Source organism: Apostichopus japonicus, chromosome 3 (assembly GCF_037975245.1).
Source record: "Apostichopus japonicus isolate 1M-3 chromosome 3, ASM3797524v1, whole genome shotgun sequence".
Classification (NCBI taxonomy): Eukaryota; Metazoa; Echinodermata; class Holothuroidea; order Aspidochirotida; family Stichopodidae; genus Apostichopus; species Apostichopus japonicus.
Window position 1 is genome coordinate 8,971,336 of NC_092563.1, and position 19,475 is coordinate 8,990,810.

The following is a 19,475-nucleotide window of genomic DNA, read 5'->3' on the forward strand; positions in this document are numbered from 1 at the left end:
CAAAAAATTCGTCGTTTTGACGAGATAACGGATCTCGTCAATGCAGCAATTTTCTGCAAATTGACGAGTTGCACACTTACTACCATCTCGACAAGTTGACAAAATTCAGAAAATTGACGTTTTGACGAGATAACGGATCTCGTCAAAGCAGCAATTTTCTGCAAATTGACGAGTTGCACACTTACTACCATCTCGACAGGTTGACAAAATTCAGAAAATTGACGTTTTGACGCGATAACGGATCTCGTCAATGCAGCAATTTTCTGCAAATTGACGAGTTGCACACTTACTACCATCTCGACAAAAAAATGGTTGCATTGACGAGATCCGTTATCTCGTCAAAACGTCAATTTTCTGAATTTTGTCACGTTACCATCTCGACAACTCGTCAATTTGCAGAAAATTGTCGTTTTGTCAAGTTGGTAACTCGTCAATGCAATGTCCCTTCTACGCTTCCGTAGATAAGCGACTATAGCTCGTATCTTTATATTTTGAGCGGTCATTCGGGCTAACCACCGCAAACAGTGTACACATACACTTTATCACGAGAACCCCCGTCACAACATAATTATGATACGTGGTGATACGACGTGAGATATTGATGTGATATGTCAAATGTGATTAGAGGAACGACAAAACACTGTCAGAAACTATCACAGTTATAATTTCAATAACGTGCTTGGATTATGATGAATTAATTTGAACAACTGTCTCGGAAACCAAGTAGCTCGGAAATGCATATAAAAGTCCAGACATGATCGTATATACAAGCTTCCCACTGTTAATTTCACAGTCACGGGTCCAAAACTGATATGACCGTGATTATATAGATCGTATCCTGTGTGTAGGTCAATTTCAGCAGTGGTGTATACGGTCCGGTACTATATAGGCCTAGTTATACCCTTATGCTGACAGTACGAGACCTTAAAAGCTTATTTCGTATAGTATTTACAGTACGGTATCATACGCATTGAGATTACAATAAAATTATGCTTGTATACAGCTTAGCATATTATGATCCAATGTTTGACATAGCTAACTTGTATACAGGCCTAGTAAAACTTGTTTGCATATGAATGGTCATCCTTATAGCATTTGATGGAAAACATGCTAGCATTAAATTGAATATTACTAGCATTAAATAGAATATATGCTAGTATCAAATGGATATATGCTAGCATTAAATCGAACATATGGTGTATCATGGAATATATGTCAGTATATATATATGGAATCCATGCAAACATTAAATGGAAAAATTACTAGCATTAAATAAAAAACCATAACAATTACATAACATTAATTCCAACAGAACAAGCTGTTTGGACAGGCGATGGACCATTGTCTTTCTTTCCATTTATAGCCTGTATATCCAAAGTAAAGGTAGGCCATGTGGGGCTATTTAACATAAATATGGACCAAGCTTCCTTGACCTACACAAATATATAATGTAATATAGATGGTCAATGCAGTTTTTATAATTTAAATAAAAAATAAAAATATTAAATGTACACGATGCCCTGAGATTTAAAAAGTAGGTTAAATTGTTGAATTAAATTTACAACCTGAACTTAGATGAAGGTACAGTATATTTAAGCTATATGTACAATATTTAATCTAAATGTGTGTGTGTATATATATATATATATATATATATATATATATATATATATATATATATATATATATATATATATATATATATATATATATATATATATGTATATATATGTATATATATATATATATATTAAATGAAAGTCCGTTTATGACCTCATCCTTTCAATGAGCTAGTTTCCTACTGTAGAATTTATTAGTTGCAGAATATTGTTAGAGTCGTTGGATCATCATCGCTTGTAAATAATTGACGCCGGTCATCTTGTCATTGTTGGGGTCATTATGACCGTTTTGATTGTTACTGTAGCTATCGCACTGCAATTAACTGCTCCCATTGAATTACACAGTAAATCAAGACCGCTAGAGCATCGATAAAAGTTTCAACTGACTTTTCCTACCCACCATATTATAACTAATGGCTTGGGCTATTATAACCATTCAACTTGTGCCAACATGACCGTGTCGATTTTGAGCTAGAAGTGCTCAAAGTTTATATTAGTGCTTCCCGTCCCAACTGTTTCATCCAAGATTTTCTAAAATACCTTAAAGTCACCTTCAGTCCTCCAGATTTTTTTTTTGACCATCAGAAGTTTATTTCATCCTCTTCGACATTAAAGCATTAAAAAGAATGATGATGACTCAGAAAATGCAAACAAATCAACACAGTAGGTCAACTAAGGTCTATTTTCCGACAATGGTTAACCTCTCAGACGGTACTTGCACTTCTCTAATTGTGGGGGTGCGACACTTGTAAGAATATTTATCAAACTTTGGCCCAATAATACTCCGCCAGTTCATTGTTCTGGTGGAATGTCAGATTATATAGGCGGAAAACGGCCAATGCCTAAAGTACATATACAGATATATTAGTCACCCCCCCCCCCCCACCCCAACGAATGATTCGCATAGCATAGTCATCTGGCAACACTATACACTCACATAGTTCAAACCAATAGTGGCCCGCTAGTTGTGAGAACATGTATATATACCTTTGCAATCGCACCATATTGTCCCCCAGTACCGTCCGCATTTGCCTTTGCATGAGGTGAGACTCCTGTCGACCAGTTGATGTCATCATAATTGAAAAATACGTAAGACTCCACTTGATCGCTAAGCAGCACAGCTTGAAAAGTATTAGTCTGGAAAAATGATTCAAACAAGCAGGAAAACGTTTGCCAAATGGATAGATAACTTAAATGATTTTACTATTGCCAAATGTCCTTAACCAGATATGATCTGAAATATTAGAATGAGTCGGTCTATATATGCTATAGCACGATATTGATATTGATTCTCTGTTAAGTGGGTAGTTTGTGACGTCACAGGAAAAAAAAACCACGAGCTGTAAAGGAATTGTTTTCTATAGTAACACTCTTACTTAATTTCATGGAAATATATTTTTTTAATTGTTTTAATGGTATAGTCACAATGTTCTGCCTTGAAGAAAGTTCCATTACCCTAAAATCTGGATAACCATAATCTGCATCTTTTATGACAAAATCTGATTTTTTTTTCCCCAGATAATTTTGCAATGATGATGTCACTCATTTGTATTTGACTTTAATAAACATGGACATTTCATGTCTTCGGCTGACTCAGGACATGAACAACGACATACTTGCCGGCATTCAGCCAAGGAAATTGTGACACTTGCGAAAACTTGGTTTAAACTTCACTTCCTTCGAATGGTGAAATCCAATTTATGACACTTCTTAGTATAATGCAGTAATCTCGTATATATTTGTACTCTTTTATATTTGGTAGGGTACATTTTATATTTTGTTCATCTTAATATTTTATAGGAACGTTTTCATATCTCTGTGCATTATTATACGTCTCATTTGCTGTTTACAATTTTTAATGTTTTGAGCCCTTGTTATCAACCAATTTCCATTGTATTTGTATATGATTGGCTGAATAAATATCTATCTAGTAATCTCGCAGTAGTCTATTCATTACACTTCTAAGTATAATGCAGTAATCTCGCAGAAGTCTGTTGATATGCGTCATCTTCTTGTTCTAAGTCCTGAAATGTTACCATAAGTTAAGAACAGTGAAAGTTAAAAGTATAATGGGATAGTTTTATTTAAAATGATATGGAATTTATTGGCTACCTTAAACATCATATGGGTAACGGACCACACCAATATTCGGCTGATAGAGACCAGTACGGTATGTAGCAGGGAATTAGGGGGATGGACACCAACTACGTACGTGGATGGTTAAACTCACGTGATCAGCCTTTGCCTCATCTGAGAAGTAGGACACAGAATCCCACGTGACGATAAACATAAACAAGGCTTCAAAGTTAGTCTCGTTGAATGAATAATTCTCGTAATAATCTGCGTAAATCATTCTCTCTAAACGGCGAAATAGGTAGTCGTTTTCGTCATCACGATACAACTCTCGATGGTATATGGTTCCCCCGTTGTCGCCACTGGTGTCAGCATCTGCGTAAAAGGGTGCGATCAACATGGCCGTTTCCTCAGCAAGAGAGAAGGGGAACTCTTTCGGATAAAACGTCGGGAAACCTTCATTGAGGGATATCACTCCATTAGTGTTGATCTAACGTAAAATAAGGAAGAATGCAGCATAAATTCAATAACGTCACCCATGACGCAATGTGATGAGTCACACATGGCCGAGGGGTAGATATTTGTAGTTAAATATTATGCAATGCTAGGACACTGCTTCACACATTACTCAATTGCCATTCGTACCTCTTCCTTTCAATATGCAATTCGTTTATCGTCTTCCTAATTAACAGGCGTAAATAGTAACCTGCTTATACCTCCTATATGGCCCGTTTGCGGGCACTTCACGAGCTCCTTACAATTTTTATATGTACGCGTAGTAGCATCATGGTATGTTTGGGTTAGTTGGTTAATTTTCTAATCATAATCCCGCATCTCCGCAATACTGAAACATTATTTTCAATTATTTAGATCCATTCAGTCTCTGCATTCTACTATACACTGTAAAAAAAAAGGGGTTAGGTTACCCCAAAAAGTGGGTGCAACTAGGCTACCACCAGTTTTTGGGGTAACCAGGTTTCCGCACCCGAAGGGAAACCTTGACGTTTCCTTCAAACTTGGGGTTTTTGTCAAACAAAGGTTTCCTCAAGTTAAGTAGTATTGTTTCCTTAGGTATTGGGGAAACCTAACATTTCCTCACATCCAAGGGTTTGTTGGTTTCCTCAAGTTTAGGGGTAACATATCCTAAGATAGTGAGAAAACCAGAGGTTTCCCTGCTTGGGGGGTAACATACATTCCTTAAATAGCTGGGGACTATTACACCAGTATCTGAGGTAACTAAAGGTTTCCTCACTTTCTGGTGGTAGCAAAAGTTGCAACCGAGGAAGTGGTGTAACCTACAGGTTACACCAAAATCTGGGGTAAACTACAGTACACCAGGATATACTATCCCAGTGTTGCTGAATAAGTAAAAAAGAATATATTTTCAAAAAACAACTGTATTTATTGTCACAACTTCAAAGAACGATTTAAACAAGCTTTGATAAAAAGAAAAACAGTAGGATTACTATAACAAAATAATAAGTATATATGTTTAATTAATACACATGTTATACATGACCCCCCCCACATTTCAATTTGTCGTTCTTAACTATATAGTGGGTTAGGCCTTGAGCATGAAATGTTAGGAACTAACAGTCGAAATATTAATTATATGCAAGTGAAATATTACATATTACTACCCGAGCAAGATATGTGAAAGAGAATGTAACTTTTAACTAGTCACCAGTTAGAGAAGAGCAATAACAATATCATAGATCTAATATTTTGATGACGTTTGACCTCAACCAATGGGACCATGTGCTAGGAGTAAAAAATACAAATAGCCATGGGTATATGCTGTACTGTGTAAATCCCTTACACATGCATGTGTGTAATCCTTTTAAAGACCATTTAAAGATTATAAATAGACTGTGGTTTCGGAGTGTGTGTCTGTCCCCTACCCCCCCTAACATTAAATACTAAATTTGACAGGAGTTACTTGTAATGTAATAAATTGATACAAATAATGAACTTGTAATTACCCCCCCCCCCCTTGACCAACATGAATTATAATTATTTATTACATTGTTTTGAAAGATCCATTTTTCTCGCCCACAAGAGAATTTTACATCCCAGGATGGATAATTCTGTATATGATCTACAATACATCAATTAAGCTGACCAGTTAAGTCAATCTCTGGTAGACTTGCGGTGAAAGATAAGGACCTTTATTATAAACAATCAAGTTGTCAATAGTTAGAAAAATGTAAAAACAGGTTGAATAATAACTGATTAAGAAAATAACAAAGTTTCTGATTTGCCGCAAAAGTTGTCTCGGTACATCAAAAGTTGTCCTAAGTTTTTATTTGTATTTAATGATCACTTTGCAGCCCAATATTTCGTCCTTTTACATGCAGGACCATGATTTTTCAATATTAGTTTATAGTGGCACATTGCGTTTTTCTTAGAACCTCGTCTTGTCAGGAAAACGTGATAATTTTGCATATTACCAAAAATGTTTAATTTAATCACTCACATTAAATGAGTGGTAAACACAATCACACAAAACGCTGTAAGATTGTGACATAATCCAGGCCCTTACATGTAAAAAGTTGGAACAGCAAGTTTGTTTTGCATGTTAATTATGCAATTAATCCTTAAAATTAGGTAAACTTGCCAGTTTAAGAAATAAATATATTCTACCATAAGCTATCAGATGATGGTCTGTTATAAAATTAGTTGCAAAATTGCTATAGCACATGTCATATGATACTAAGTTTGCATTGAGACGTACAGTATCACACAAGAAGGATGCTGCTACAGTATAGTACAATAGTAAGGTAGCACACAAGAACTCCAGTCATGATGAAGAATGACTAACTCACTAATCTCTAAAATTTCATCAAATGTCCTTACTCTCCGTGGGGTCTTCAGTTTGTCACTCAATTTCATGCAGAATTTCTGAATTGCTGCTACAGTATAGTACGACAGTACAGTAGCACACAAGTACTCCAGTCAAGATAAAGAAAGACTAACTCACTCTCTAATCTTTTCATCAAATGTCCTTACTCTCCTTGGGGTCTTCAGTTTGTCACTAAATTTCATGCAGAATTTCTGAATGAAGGTGTATGTTTCAAGGGTAGTCGTGGTGTAGTGAATGTTGCAGGCGTACAGGAGTCCGAACAAAAAGCTGGGCGCAGAAATAACATTTGCAGTGTCAAATACAATGTGTTTTTTCAACAACGATATAACAGCACTTTGGCTTCATTATGTCCCCAATAACTGCAACAAATGGATCCGCATTTTCTGCTGTGTCCACAACATAATCTCTCTTCCTGCGAATAGAAAAGCAAAACCACAAGTTATAAACGCTCAGTGAGTTTGTTTATCAGAGCTGGGGATAGGAAAATGTTAGCAGGATATTTTATTCATTGGCTTCCATGTTCGGTTTTGAGTTGGTTGATATATAAATACTAATTGTGATTGCAGAGGTGTAACTTGTGAATTTGGTGCTGATCTCAGCGCCTTGTACCCACATATGTGTGGGTCATACGAGTTATACCATGACCAGTGGTAATGGATTTAAAGCGCATTGAGACTCATGTGTAATGCGCTATATAAAAGCATACATTATTATTATTAGGGTTTACAAGCAATGTTCATACCCAGTGTAGGTTTTTGACCTTGGCCAAAAACAATAAGGATCATGTACTCACTAGGGGTATTCCACCTACTAAGTATGAGAATGGTTGGATCTTGTATTGTTCACTTATGTTTACAAGCGATGTCACCAAAGCTCGAATTAAGGTTTTTATTACTCGCAAAACTTTGCTGGTGGAATCGCATTGTCTGCCAGCACAGAGGTTTGTTTACCAGAAAACAAACTATGTCCGAAAAAAATTGACATGTGACTAGGCTCCGTACTGGACCATCCTACAAGTTTGTACAGTAAGGAGCCTAGGCAGCCGTCAGTTGTTCTCGGACACGTTTCTTTTTTGACCCTCAAATCTTTTCGTTTGCCTTTGTTGTGTGCACCCGCAAACCATTTTTTCCCGCATTTGCGGGTGCGCATTTGTGTGGTCTTATTTTGAGCCTTGATCACAGACACACACACAAGCATGACTGCATAGGTTGAGATTCCTTTTGGCTCTGGCAAGGAATCAACAAGTCTTTATAATCTATTTGCTTTTACCAAAATGACATATAAAATCTGAAAATTGCTACAGTGAATTTTGGGACAAAATCACATGCTGACTGTATGCCTATACTTGGCGATCACCCTCGCGAGTGAGCACGATCAGATTTTTTCTCGGGTATTTGTTGTTTTTTATTGATTTTTCTTTTTTAGGTGGTTCACCGACTTCACCACCCCCCCCTCCCCCCTTCAAATTTTCTGGCAGAAACCTTGCCTAAGATACTATTTTGAATGTTTTGTCCTTAGATTGTAAAAAGCCAACATGAGTGTGTTAGTTCCTTGCAACTTCTCAACAAGTCTAGAAATTAGAGAAGAAACAAATCACCTAACGTTGCAATGATTTTGTTGATCACTTACCTCGTAAAGTTTGAAGAAACTCTTGCTTCTGAACACAACTGGAAGGACTAAAAGTGCAGCAACAGTCTTTTCCTCAATTTGCAGGTGCTTCATCACTATTGGCAAAAGTTGTGGCTTTAGTTTTACTTCTGATAAGATTTTACTTGCAGCCTTGCTTAAAAAGCTTTCAAAGTTTTTGTGAAGTTCTGTATCTGTTAGACGTTTGAATTCATTGCCTAATTTCGCATGGCGAAAACAATACAGGGTATTTCTCTTGAACTTCAACAATAAGTGGTTAGGAGTTAATTAATTTACGCCTTTGAGCATAAGTTATTTCCATTCGTTGTTTGATTAGATCAACGCTTGGAGTGTTTTTTTTTTAAATTCCTTCTTCATAACCTCTGTATGTTCTTTAAGGGTTTTGTTGTCTTCTCCATCAGGAATGATTGGACTCCAGTTGACCTCTCCTCATTTTGCCTGATCATACAAAAAGAAAAAACAAAAGGTTTTGAGATATTTGGTAATACTGAACATTGTACTCAATACCATATGGCATAAAACTAAGCTGCCAACACTGTTGAGCTACTGGGTCAGTGAATAACTGGGTCAGTTTTGACAGAGGATAACAAATGAATCTGAAAGAGAATGCAAATATAACCAGAAAACCAAGGTTTGGTGATTTACTTGCCTCTTTGAAGAACATAGTTTCAGTCTGGTATGACCATTAATTTATTACTTGTTTCATGCTGCCACATCTAACTAGGCAGAAAACACTGCATTGTTAACTCAGTACCAGGTTTGAGTGTTTGGCACCTGTTGACTTGCTAAAAATATATCCCAATACAGGTTTAAATAAATCAGACATACAGTTTGGTTGCCAAGTTTGATATTGACATTTGAAGAATTAAGCTATTATGTAATAATTTTTCTATAATTTAGGAACCAACATTGTGGCATATTTGTGTATTCAAACATTGATCACATATTGGTGTTAAAACAGTACTAATACAGCTACAGTGTGTATTTCCCATATAGTGGTTGAATACTGCAATGTAAATTTAGTTTTGAGTTCCAGAACATGACCAACCCCAGATCTCATGTACTTGAATCAATTTATAATTTATGCCTTAATGAAAGTGTTCAATAATTTCACATTAAATAGTAGCAGTCAGAAAATCCTAAAGATTTCAGTTACTTTTACATATTTACCGCAGTTTAATTAGTGTGAAATCCTTAAAGGTATTTTCAAGAAAACAGAATTTTCCCAAAAAAGATCTCATGTACTTCAATCAATTTATAATTTATGCCTTAGTGGAAGTGTTCAATAATTTCACATTAAATAGTAGCAGTCAGAAAATCCAAAAGATTTGAGTTATTTTTACATATTTACCACATTTTAATTAGTGTGAAATCATTAAAGGTCTTTTCAAGAAAACAGAATTTTCCCCAAAAAAATTCAGTTCCATTTTTGAATTTATGTTATTTACCAGTATTAGTAATCAAAATGGCTAAAATATTGGTCTTTATTAGTGTTTACACGGGTCCAAAAATCGGGAACCGGGTACCCGAGGGCCGTTACCCGTCGGGTATCCGGGTACCCGGAAAAAATTGTTTACCCTCGTGTATCACGATTTTCAAGAAATTACATATTGGATGCTGTAATAAATGCATTTTATTCTCTACTGACAATGTTTTAGTGTTCAAATACGTAGGTGTAAGATAAGGTATAAAACCTCCCTCAATAATTTGTATTTGCTTCTGTTTCTTTCATTAACTTGTTAATAAATTAATTATTTAATTATATTTAGCATTACTACTAACATCGCACTGCCGCCGCTGCTTATGCTAGCTCGTGCACGTCTATTGGATCAAACCATATAAATATCCAATTTAGCTCTTAAACAGTTTTAAATACTACTACTCTCTGTTATGCAGGCACAGGGTTCGCATTAGCCGCGAGATTGCGCGATTCGGGCAATTTGATCGCATTTGGAATAAACGATTAGTAAAAAGCCACTTGCGATTACTATTTTTTAGTTATCCCGTCTATAATCCATAAACATCGCGTAAAATTCCTTGTCAGCCTTTCCTTCTTTGAAATAAACGAATGAATAAATAACAATTTCTTCCACATGGTAGCCTAACACCACACTAAGTCAATGAGAAATCTAGCTAAGCCTAACCATCTGTTTATTTGCTGGAGTTGTGACGCAGTTGTAAGACATCCATGGAATACTTTCGTTATTGCTGTTACGTTCGACCACATGGTTGCCTAACACCACACTAAGTCAATGGGAAATCAGCCTAACCATCGGTTTGCAATTTTTTTATTTTTTAAACAATCACACTTTGCGTATGATTCGGGTAATAAATTAGGAACTGGGTATTATCGCGTCGAGCGGGCCACTTCGTTATTGCTGTTATCTTCGACCACATTGTAGCCTAACACCACACTAAGTCAATGGGAAATCTGCCTAACCGTCTGTTTGCCTTTTTTTTTTTTTTTTTTTTTTTTAATTCACACTTTGCTTAGGATTCGGGTAATAAATTAGGAACCGGGTAGTATCGCGTCGGGCGGGTACCCGGGTACCCGGATAACCCGTGCAAACACTAGTCTTTATCATCAGCAACAAATGTGAAAAATATAGTGGAATACATAAATCACATAAATGTATAATGTTTGTTCAATTAATTGTTATTTATTAATTAGCAGTCAGGTTCTGGGTGGCGGTCAAGTTCTGGGTACTCTACCCTAGGCCTATCATGCTTTTTCTGGGCTAAAAATGAATTTGGCCTGACTCAGTAATGCATACCTGTCTCCAGATTAACCTTGAAACATCAAATTAGATATTCATTAAATCATAGGCCAATCACATGGTTTAGACTAGGGTGAGCCATGAATTTTTCCAAACAAAAGTTAAGCTAGGCCTAATACTTAACAGTTACAGTAGGCTATTAGATTTTTGTAGTTTTTGGAGAAAAAAAACTGACGGCCTCCAAAAAGGAAGCAAGCGGAGACGCTAAACAATTAAAAAAACTATTTGGCCTTACAATGCCTAACTCAGGCCTAGCAGCCTAGTCCTAGTCTTCCCATGTTTGATAAACCCAAACAAATTACACACAACCTGAACAATGTGATAGGCTAACATATCTCCAACATTATCATTATCAATTAGCCTAGTAGTATTTAGGCTAGGCTGGCCTAGTTTGATAGCCTAATGTTGACATTAATACTCCCGAGTATTATTACTTATAGGCATAGGCTAATACTAGTATAGGGGGCCTAATTAGCCTAGACCAAGGCCCACATTCCTTAGTTGACCACAAAGTAAATGAGTCGGCCTAGGCTCGGCACCATGTTTTTTTTTTAATTTTTAGCCTGCTTGGAGAATGCACCTGTCTTTACAATTAGGCTAGGCCTAAGCTAACTCAGGCTATGCTAGTAGCAATTATCACTAGCCTTAGTTAGCTTAGGCATAGCCTGGCTAGCCTAACGTTGACATTAATAGTTTAGTCGATTTGTAATTGATCGCATCTCTCAGTGGCAAGTTTGTGATAATGCGGCTTGCTAAACAGGATATTAAACACAACCAGTGTATGACACCTCATTTCAATGTGTTGACAGTTCAGAATTTTAACTACGATTTCATTTTTTAGGGTAAATTATTAAAGATTCAAATGATCTTACCTTTTTGTGCGAGCTTCTTGTACATCGTCACGTCTATAGTCTACGTACGATTCGGTACGGTATACGTACGTACGTATATGACTTTAACGTGCAGTCTGTTAATTCCCCCGCGCGCAAAGCAAGAAATATTAACAAGGGGCGGAGCTAGTGTATTATGTTAGAAGCCGTGTCATTGCTCGAGAATCATAGTTGTGATGACGTTACGTGAAGAGAATATAAGAATCACCATCATTGGACCTCTCGGTTTCCCTTCATTTGGGTCATCGACAGAAGATATTACCTTAACGCTCTTTCTGGTGTAACACCAAAGTAACCCACACCGGGAAACCAGGATTCCTCACATTTTGGGTGTAAGGTTTCCCATTTTTTTTACAGTGTAGTGTGAACCATTCCTTATTGTCTTGAAACATTTACGTTTAATTCTCTTGTATACTTACATAGAATTTGTAAACCTTATTCCCAAAGAAGTTGAAATCATGTTTCAGGTAAATGATGGAGGAGGTATCCTCATCACCGGGAGGCAGAGCCACGTCTCCTTCATCCTCTCCAAAGGGTAGAAGAACTGATGTGCGAGCTGGAAAAAATAACAACACTGGATGACATTAAATATCCTATACAGACCGCACTTTAAAGGCATCGAAGACTCGCCCCAAACCGCGTGCCGCGCTCTGAAAAAGTTAACTTTCCGTTGCTTGCAAGTGAAGTTTTTCGCTTGTCGCTACAAAATGCAGACAGTAATGAAATGTGATACTTTGTTATCTTAAGCTGGACCTGAGATGTCCATCGCTGCATCGTTTATACACTGTGCTGTGGGTATTGACTGCAGCTGTATGTACTGACTGTACACTAGTGTCTAATCACCAACGGTAGCAAGCTGTGTGTGTATTTTCTGGGATCGATGGTGGTGTCTCACACTTCTGTTACACCTCATTCGAAATTAGGTCAGATTACCGGCATTAGACGTTCCTTTTTGCGCGAGTCTTCACACCCTTTAAGAGAACTCTCTTGTCCCTCCTATACTCTGAACATATAACATTACAATTTACGAATTCGTTTGTACCGGTTTGCGGTTGATAATTCTCGAAGGAAAGAAGTCAAACAAAATCTACCTCAACAGCATTCAACTCTCCCCCACTCCACCCAGTCGGTCCCTTCTCGTAAAATTAATAAAAGTAAATGATTGAGACATAACATAATTAGCGTATTCACAAAGTACGCCTTCGTTTTCTCGCTTTATGGGTACCCCCTCCCCCCCCCCCATATCACCCCATATTTACGGTAACACCATATCAATATTAACTGCATGGCTATAGGCTGTATTTTTTTAATGCGCTAGCCTAATTATCGTCCTCGTAGATATCACAGGTGTTCTAGTTTCCCTTGTAAAACACAAATCGGAAATTCACCGTTGACCTCGCATGAGTTCCGTCTATAGAATATAATATATATATATATATATATATATATATATATATATATATATATATATATATATATATATATATTATATATATATATATATATATATATATATATATATATATATATATATATATATATATATATATATATATATATATTCCACGCCTACAGTGAAATTACGATCTTCCTTACCGGTTTCGAACCTCTGGACATACAATCAGCGTCCATAGCCTAGTGGTTAGGGTGTCCGCGTACAGAGCGGGAGGCCTGTGGTTCGAATCCCGGTGGAAACTGAAAGTTTTTTCACTGTTCTTGATTTTCCAACTCATTACGATTTTCATTTATATATATATATATATATATATATATAGAAAAGTAGAAAAGTACGATTATTGAGCTAAATGTTGCTCCTCTTTCACAGCTGTTCTGCTCGGAAGTATAACATCATATTAATATTCCTTATGATAAAAGGAAAATTCAAAACATTTTGAGCCATTCGTTTGTAATTTGATCAATCGCATGCTAATTGCACATTAACCTTGCTGGATATTGTAAGCCCATCTCTCTTAACAAATCACTGATTATAACTGATAATAATTTTACTTAGATCGCGGTTACTCAAGGGCTTATATAATTCAACACGTATAGTGGTCAACAGCCAGGCCAGTTTCCCGCTTCAGTTTTATTCATACAAAGGTCTTTCGCCAACACTTTTCGAGGGTTCACTTCTCAGGGCATATAGCTAACTTTTCGCTACATAGTTATCCATGTATAGAATCTATAGCCAATGTTCTAGGCCTTATGGCAAGCAGTTTCAACATTTACCTCCCATTCCTACTTAAAACATCCTACTGCCTGTATTTGTTATAAAATAACTTGACAACATCATAATAATAGGTGCGACTTGTCAGAACTTGTCAGAACTGAGACAAATTAATGTCTTCCTGTATAGCCTGGCAACAGTGACTGGGAGTCATCCGGTATTTTCCCGGTATAGAGGTGGGAGTGATGGTCGAGAAAATTCATATTAATGTCCTCTCTTCACTTCCTTCTCGATCATGTTATGTGTTACGGTTTACGTACATTTAACATACAGCATTCCTCAATGATCCATGTTTGGTGGAAACAAGTTACGCTTAATTACACAGACCAGGTTATACAGGAGCAATTCAAAGGTATTGTGAGGTGTTGTGTTTATTAGAAGTTTATAGTGTTTTACTTGTGGTTGAGACATCCATAAAAAAAATACTTTAAAGTGACCGGCAGTGTATGGGATCAAAGTATGTTATTAAATATTAGCCCCTTTTGGGGAGTTTAAATTGATTTCGTGTTTAATATTGTCTCACGCCATGATATTGACTCGATCCTCCATTAGAGCCCCTGTCATACATTTACTTCAAACGATATGATGATTATACTTATTAACATTCGGTCACTGGGGTAAATTTCATATTTGGTGTGTAGGTTCCCCTTAGGTAGAACTGGTTCGGGAATGTTGTTGGTACTGGTCAAATGTCATAGTCAGCACGGTTCAAAGTCTGAAAAACATGGTTCACACAATATTTCAAGAAGTAGAAGTTGCAGGAAGTTCAACTTAGTGTATAACTTTCCGTCGGTGAGTAGACGATCTGCAGTGTTTGTCATGAACGTCAAAGGTCATTTGAGGTCATTTGAGATCAACAGAAGGCGAATAGTGAGAAAATCTTGTAAACATGATATCTCAAGGAAGGTAGCCTGTGCAATTCTTATATTTGGAATGTGGATTCCCTGTAATATAGTTCGAACCCTATTGGTTGTTGTGGAGGTCAAATGCCATTTGGGTCAGCAGATGGCAAAATGTGAATATATCAAAAGTGTTATATCCCAAGAACCAGAAATAAAGGAGCTAATATAGGAATGGTATGATATCCTTGTGTGGTGTATAGTTTGCACATAATTTTGTGTAGGTCAGAGTTCACTTAAGGTCACCAGGTGTCAATACTTGAACACTGTGTTAATACGTTTCCAGAGAGAAAATTGCAGTAGCTGGTATATGTATAGCTACGGCTTCTGTATAATGAGTACACGAACCCTATTGTTTTGGTGGAGGCTACAGATTCTTTTGGGTTCAGCAGAGGTTACACTCTCGAAATTATAAACATGACATCATAAACATGACATCATCAGATATCAGATATCATATAGGCATATGACTTTCCTATAATGAGTACAAGAGTCCAGTAATTCTTTGTGAGGCTCAAAGGTCATTTCAGCTTAGTAAGAGGGAAAGTGTAAAAACATTGAAAGCACTGTAGCTGGATAATTCTGTTTTCAAGTTGAGACTTCTAATTTGCTTCAAGGCAATGGTTGTATAAAGGGAGTGAAGACTCGCGCACAAAGAAACGTCTAATGCCGGTAGTCTGACGTAGTTTCGAATGAGGTGTAACAGAAGTGTTAGCCACCACCATCGATCCCAGAAAATACAAACACAGCATGCTTACCGCCGGTAATTAGACACTAGTGTACAGTCAATACATACAGCTGCGGTCAATACCCATAACAAAGTGTACATAGTTCGCAGGCGTAGAGGCGCACGAGCCGGTATTCAGGAGAGGTTAAAGCATACAAAGGCATCAAATTTCAGCTTTCCTTATGGTTTTTCGTCAAATATTAACAGTCTTCAGGGGAAATTTATACATCTAGAACAGACAGTTGGAAATATGCCGAACCTATGTTTTATTGCCTTGCAAGAAACGAAACTTCAAACAGTTGGAAACAAATGGGAAGGTGAGAATGTTCAACACCAAGTCGCTGACGAGGCTCTTCAATTGCAGAATTTCCACATGTTCCGCCAAGATCGCGGATTCACGGCTAATGGCGGTGGTTTGATGACCTACATATCGAAAGAATGGTCTATCAATACTCCCAAAGTGTGTTTCACCTTGTCAACACCAGACATTGAGTTACTTACTGTGAGAGCTCGTCCTCGGTTTCTGCCCAGTGACATATCAAACATGACTATCGTAAATGTGTATACTCGCCCTTCAGCAAACTTCACGGTTTCGAACGCAGCGTTGAAAAATGCTTTAACATCAATTTTAATGGAGAATCCGCGTTCATATATCATTATTGTTGGGGATCTCAACAGGGACCGTTTACCATTCCTCGAAACAATGGGCTACAACAACCTCGTAAATTTTGTCACCTTCCCAAGATCTAACACCATTTTGGATGCTGTGTATGTTAAAGGTTGGAGTTACTTCACTGCCAAGAAAATGCATCCTATAGCTACATCAGATCATTTCAGTGTTCTAATTATGCCACGATACACAGAACGTTATCGAGAAGTTCAAAAGATACCAAGACCAAAGGAAAGAGACACCAGGAAGAGTAACGTTGACAATTTACGAGTGATGTTGGATTCAACAGATTGGAGGGTTTTTACAGATACGTAAAGAAGTATCATCTTACATCAATTTTACAACTGATATCTGCATTCCTTATAGGACAATGTCACACTCAGAAGTTATGAAAAGATTGCCAGCCGATGATAAGATCAAGCAGTTGGAGAAAGAGAAAAAGGAAGCAATTGATGATGGTGACACTACTCTACGGAACAGGTTACAGAGGCAAATAAACAAACATGTGTTCAAGAGGAGGAATGAATACTTTCAAAAGGTAACAACAGACAAACAGTCTCTGTGGGATCTACTCAAATCAATACGGAAACCAGATGAACAGCAAAGAAACTTGGTAACTGATGAGTTTGGCCAAAAATTAAGTCAACACTTCGGACGTTTTAATGATGCTTCGAGCAAAGATATTTCACTTATACTACCAGACCTATCAACTGCTGTACCACCAGTAATACTAAAGAAAGATGTAAAAAGACAATTTGGACTTGTTAAGATAGGAATTGCGTCTGGTTTTGATCAAATTCCCTGGTGGGTGTACAAGTATTGCTCTGAAGAATTAGCTGGCATATTCACTAATTTATATAATGTAAGTTTAAATGAGAATTCAATTCCGTCCCTATGGAAGCATGCTAAAACATCACCTGTGCCTAAAATCTCTATTCCAACATCTGTAAACGATTTTAGACCAATTGACATGTCCAGCATTGGTTTTAATTGTATGCAAAAATTATTATTTCCATACTTGACGCAGGCCATCGTATCACACGGTGATAAAAATCAGTTTGCCTACAAAAAAGGCGTGTCCTGCACAGATGCTATACTCAAGCTCGTACATTGTGTTGTTTCTGGTTTAAATCAGAGTGACACAACAGTCACTAAAGTTTTATTCTTAGATTTTTCAAGTGCTTTTAATACGGTTTTACCAAATCGGTTAATCCAAAGTTTGTGTAGTTTTATCAATGAGCCTTGGCTTATACATTGGTTGGCTAATTTTTTACAAGGATGGTCTCGACAAGTCAAGCTACAGAAAGGTTATTCAGAGGAATCAAATATTACAGTGGGAGTCCCCCAGGGAGGTCCTCTATCTGCGTTAATTTTTACAATATACACAGATGATATACGTTCTTCAATGGGGTGTGATGTAATTAAGTACGCTGATGATACAGCCATATCCTGTAACATTTCAAAGCGGACACACCTTGAAAATCAAAATGACTATAAATACTGTATTGATAATATGGTCAATTTGTGTGAGCAGAAGAACCTCTTACTTAATCCAAAGAAATCTAAAGAAATAATTTTTGAAAACATTAACATTAAACATCAAGGTCTCATTCAGACCAGGGATCAGAAAACTTATGTTCAAGGCTCCATTGTTGAGCGGGTGTCTCATACTATGTACTTAGGAGTTGATATTGACGCCAAGTTAACCTTTACTAAACATATATCTAAATCGATGTCTAAGGTGTATTATATTGTATCAACGTTGGCATATATTACTCCTTATTTTCATTCTAATGTAAGAGATATGGTTTTCAGCTCATCAATTCTGCCAGTGATTGTGTATGCAGTTCCTGTCTGGTATCACTTTCTACTTGAAAAGGACAAGAAAAGAATTAGAAGTTTCTTGAAATACTGCTCCAAAATATTTAATCTCGACTATGAAAGCCTTGTTGGTAAAGTAAACACTGCTGCTGAAAATGAATTCATAAGACTAGCTAAGAATATGCATAGTTCTAAAGATCACCCACTTCACTCCGAGTTGATCTCTCTGTGCAATAGAACCAGCAAGTACAATCTACGTAATCCTACTATCTTGCCATCTTTTAAAATTATGCTTTTTAAGAACTCATTTATCTACAGAGCAGCCATCTATATTCAAAATGGGTTCTTAGAATCTCTGTTATAATCCTTTTAATCTTTAATCTTTAAAACTTCTATTCCTCTATCTTATTTCTTGTTTTTGTTTCATGCTTTCATTTTTGTACATGTTTACGTCATTTATGTATCACTTTTTTATGTGTCCTATTTATAAATGTTATCATTTATACTGGAATAAAGAAATTGAAAATGAATTGAAATTGAAAATAGCAGCGATGGACATCTCAGCAGGGAGTTGTTATGGAACTCCCTGATCTCAGGTCCAGATAAAAGATAACAAGGTATCACGTTTCATTGCTGTCTGAATTTTGTAGCGACAAGAAGAAAACTTCACTTGCAAGCAACGGAAAGTTAACTTTTTTTCAGAGGGCGGCACGTGGTTTGGGGCGAGTCTTCAGTGCCTTTAAGGCTATAGCAGAATTGAATCCCTGAAAGCGTTTCTTCTTAGTTCAGGAGTGGGCAGTAATAAGTTTTGGACTTCAGCATGATATTTTGTGCAAGGAAATGGTGTACATGAAAGTACCGGGCACATAATTGTTCAAATCTTAATTGATATTGCTGTTATTAAACTGAGAATGATTTGCATTTTTAAGAACATATATTAGTACTTTGTGAAAGTTATAGATAAGGGTAAATATGCTATTTCATTGCTCTCCCTATCTTGGTATACAGCCATGCTCTCACCATACTTAATTGTGGAGGTTTATGATGCTGTTTGAGATGCCATTTGTTTCTAAATCTAATCAGAAATTACTGAACAATATCTTAAACTGAGCTGAATTCTCAATATTAAAGACCTCAGGGATTTAATATGACACAAAACACTTGACCTTAACCTTTTACATTTGTCCCTAATTTAAGGGCTTGTTATTAGAGCGAGTACATTTAGTGACGGATATTGTCCAAATTTGTGTCCAAATATGATG

General features: G+C 36.7%; 1 protein-coding gene and 1 long non-coding RNA gene across 2 annotated transcripts in view; both read right to left on the minus strand.

Annotated features, from left to right (window-relative positions):
* LOC139962203 (sushi, nidogen and EGF-like domain-containing protein 1) overlaps positions 1–19,475 on the minus strand; it is a 54,918-nt gene that overhangs the window by 10,372 nt on the left and 25,071 nt on the right. The window contains exons 2-4 of the mRNA XM_071962199.1: positions 12,289–12,425; positions 3,850–4,182; positions 2,607–2,756 (exon numbers count right to left, since the gene is read on the minus strand). Coding sequence (XP_071818300.1) covers positions 2,607–2,756; positions 3,850–4,182; positions 12,289–12,425 — 620 coding nt within the window. The remainder of the gene's footprint in view (positions 1–2,606; positions 2,757–3,849; positions 4,183–12,288; positions 12,426–19,475) is intronic.
* LOC139962199 (uncharacterized) lies at positions 4,606–12,213 on the minus strand. Its single transcript, XR_011791162.1, has 3 exons — positions 11,852–12,213; positions 8,185–8,640; positions 4,606–6,967 (listed from the first exon to the last, which is right to left on the minus strand). It is a non-coding gene; the product is annotated as an uncharacterized lncRNA (long non-coding RNA).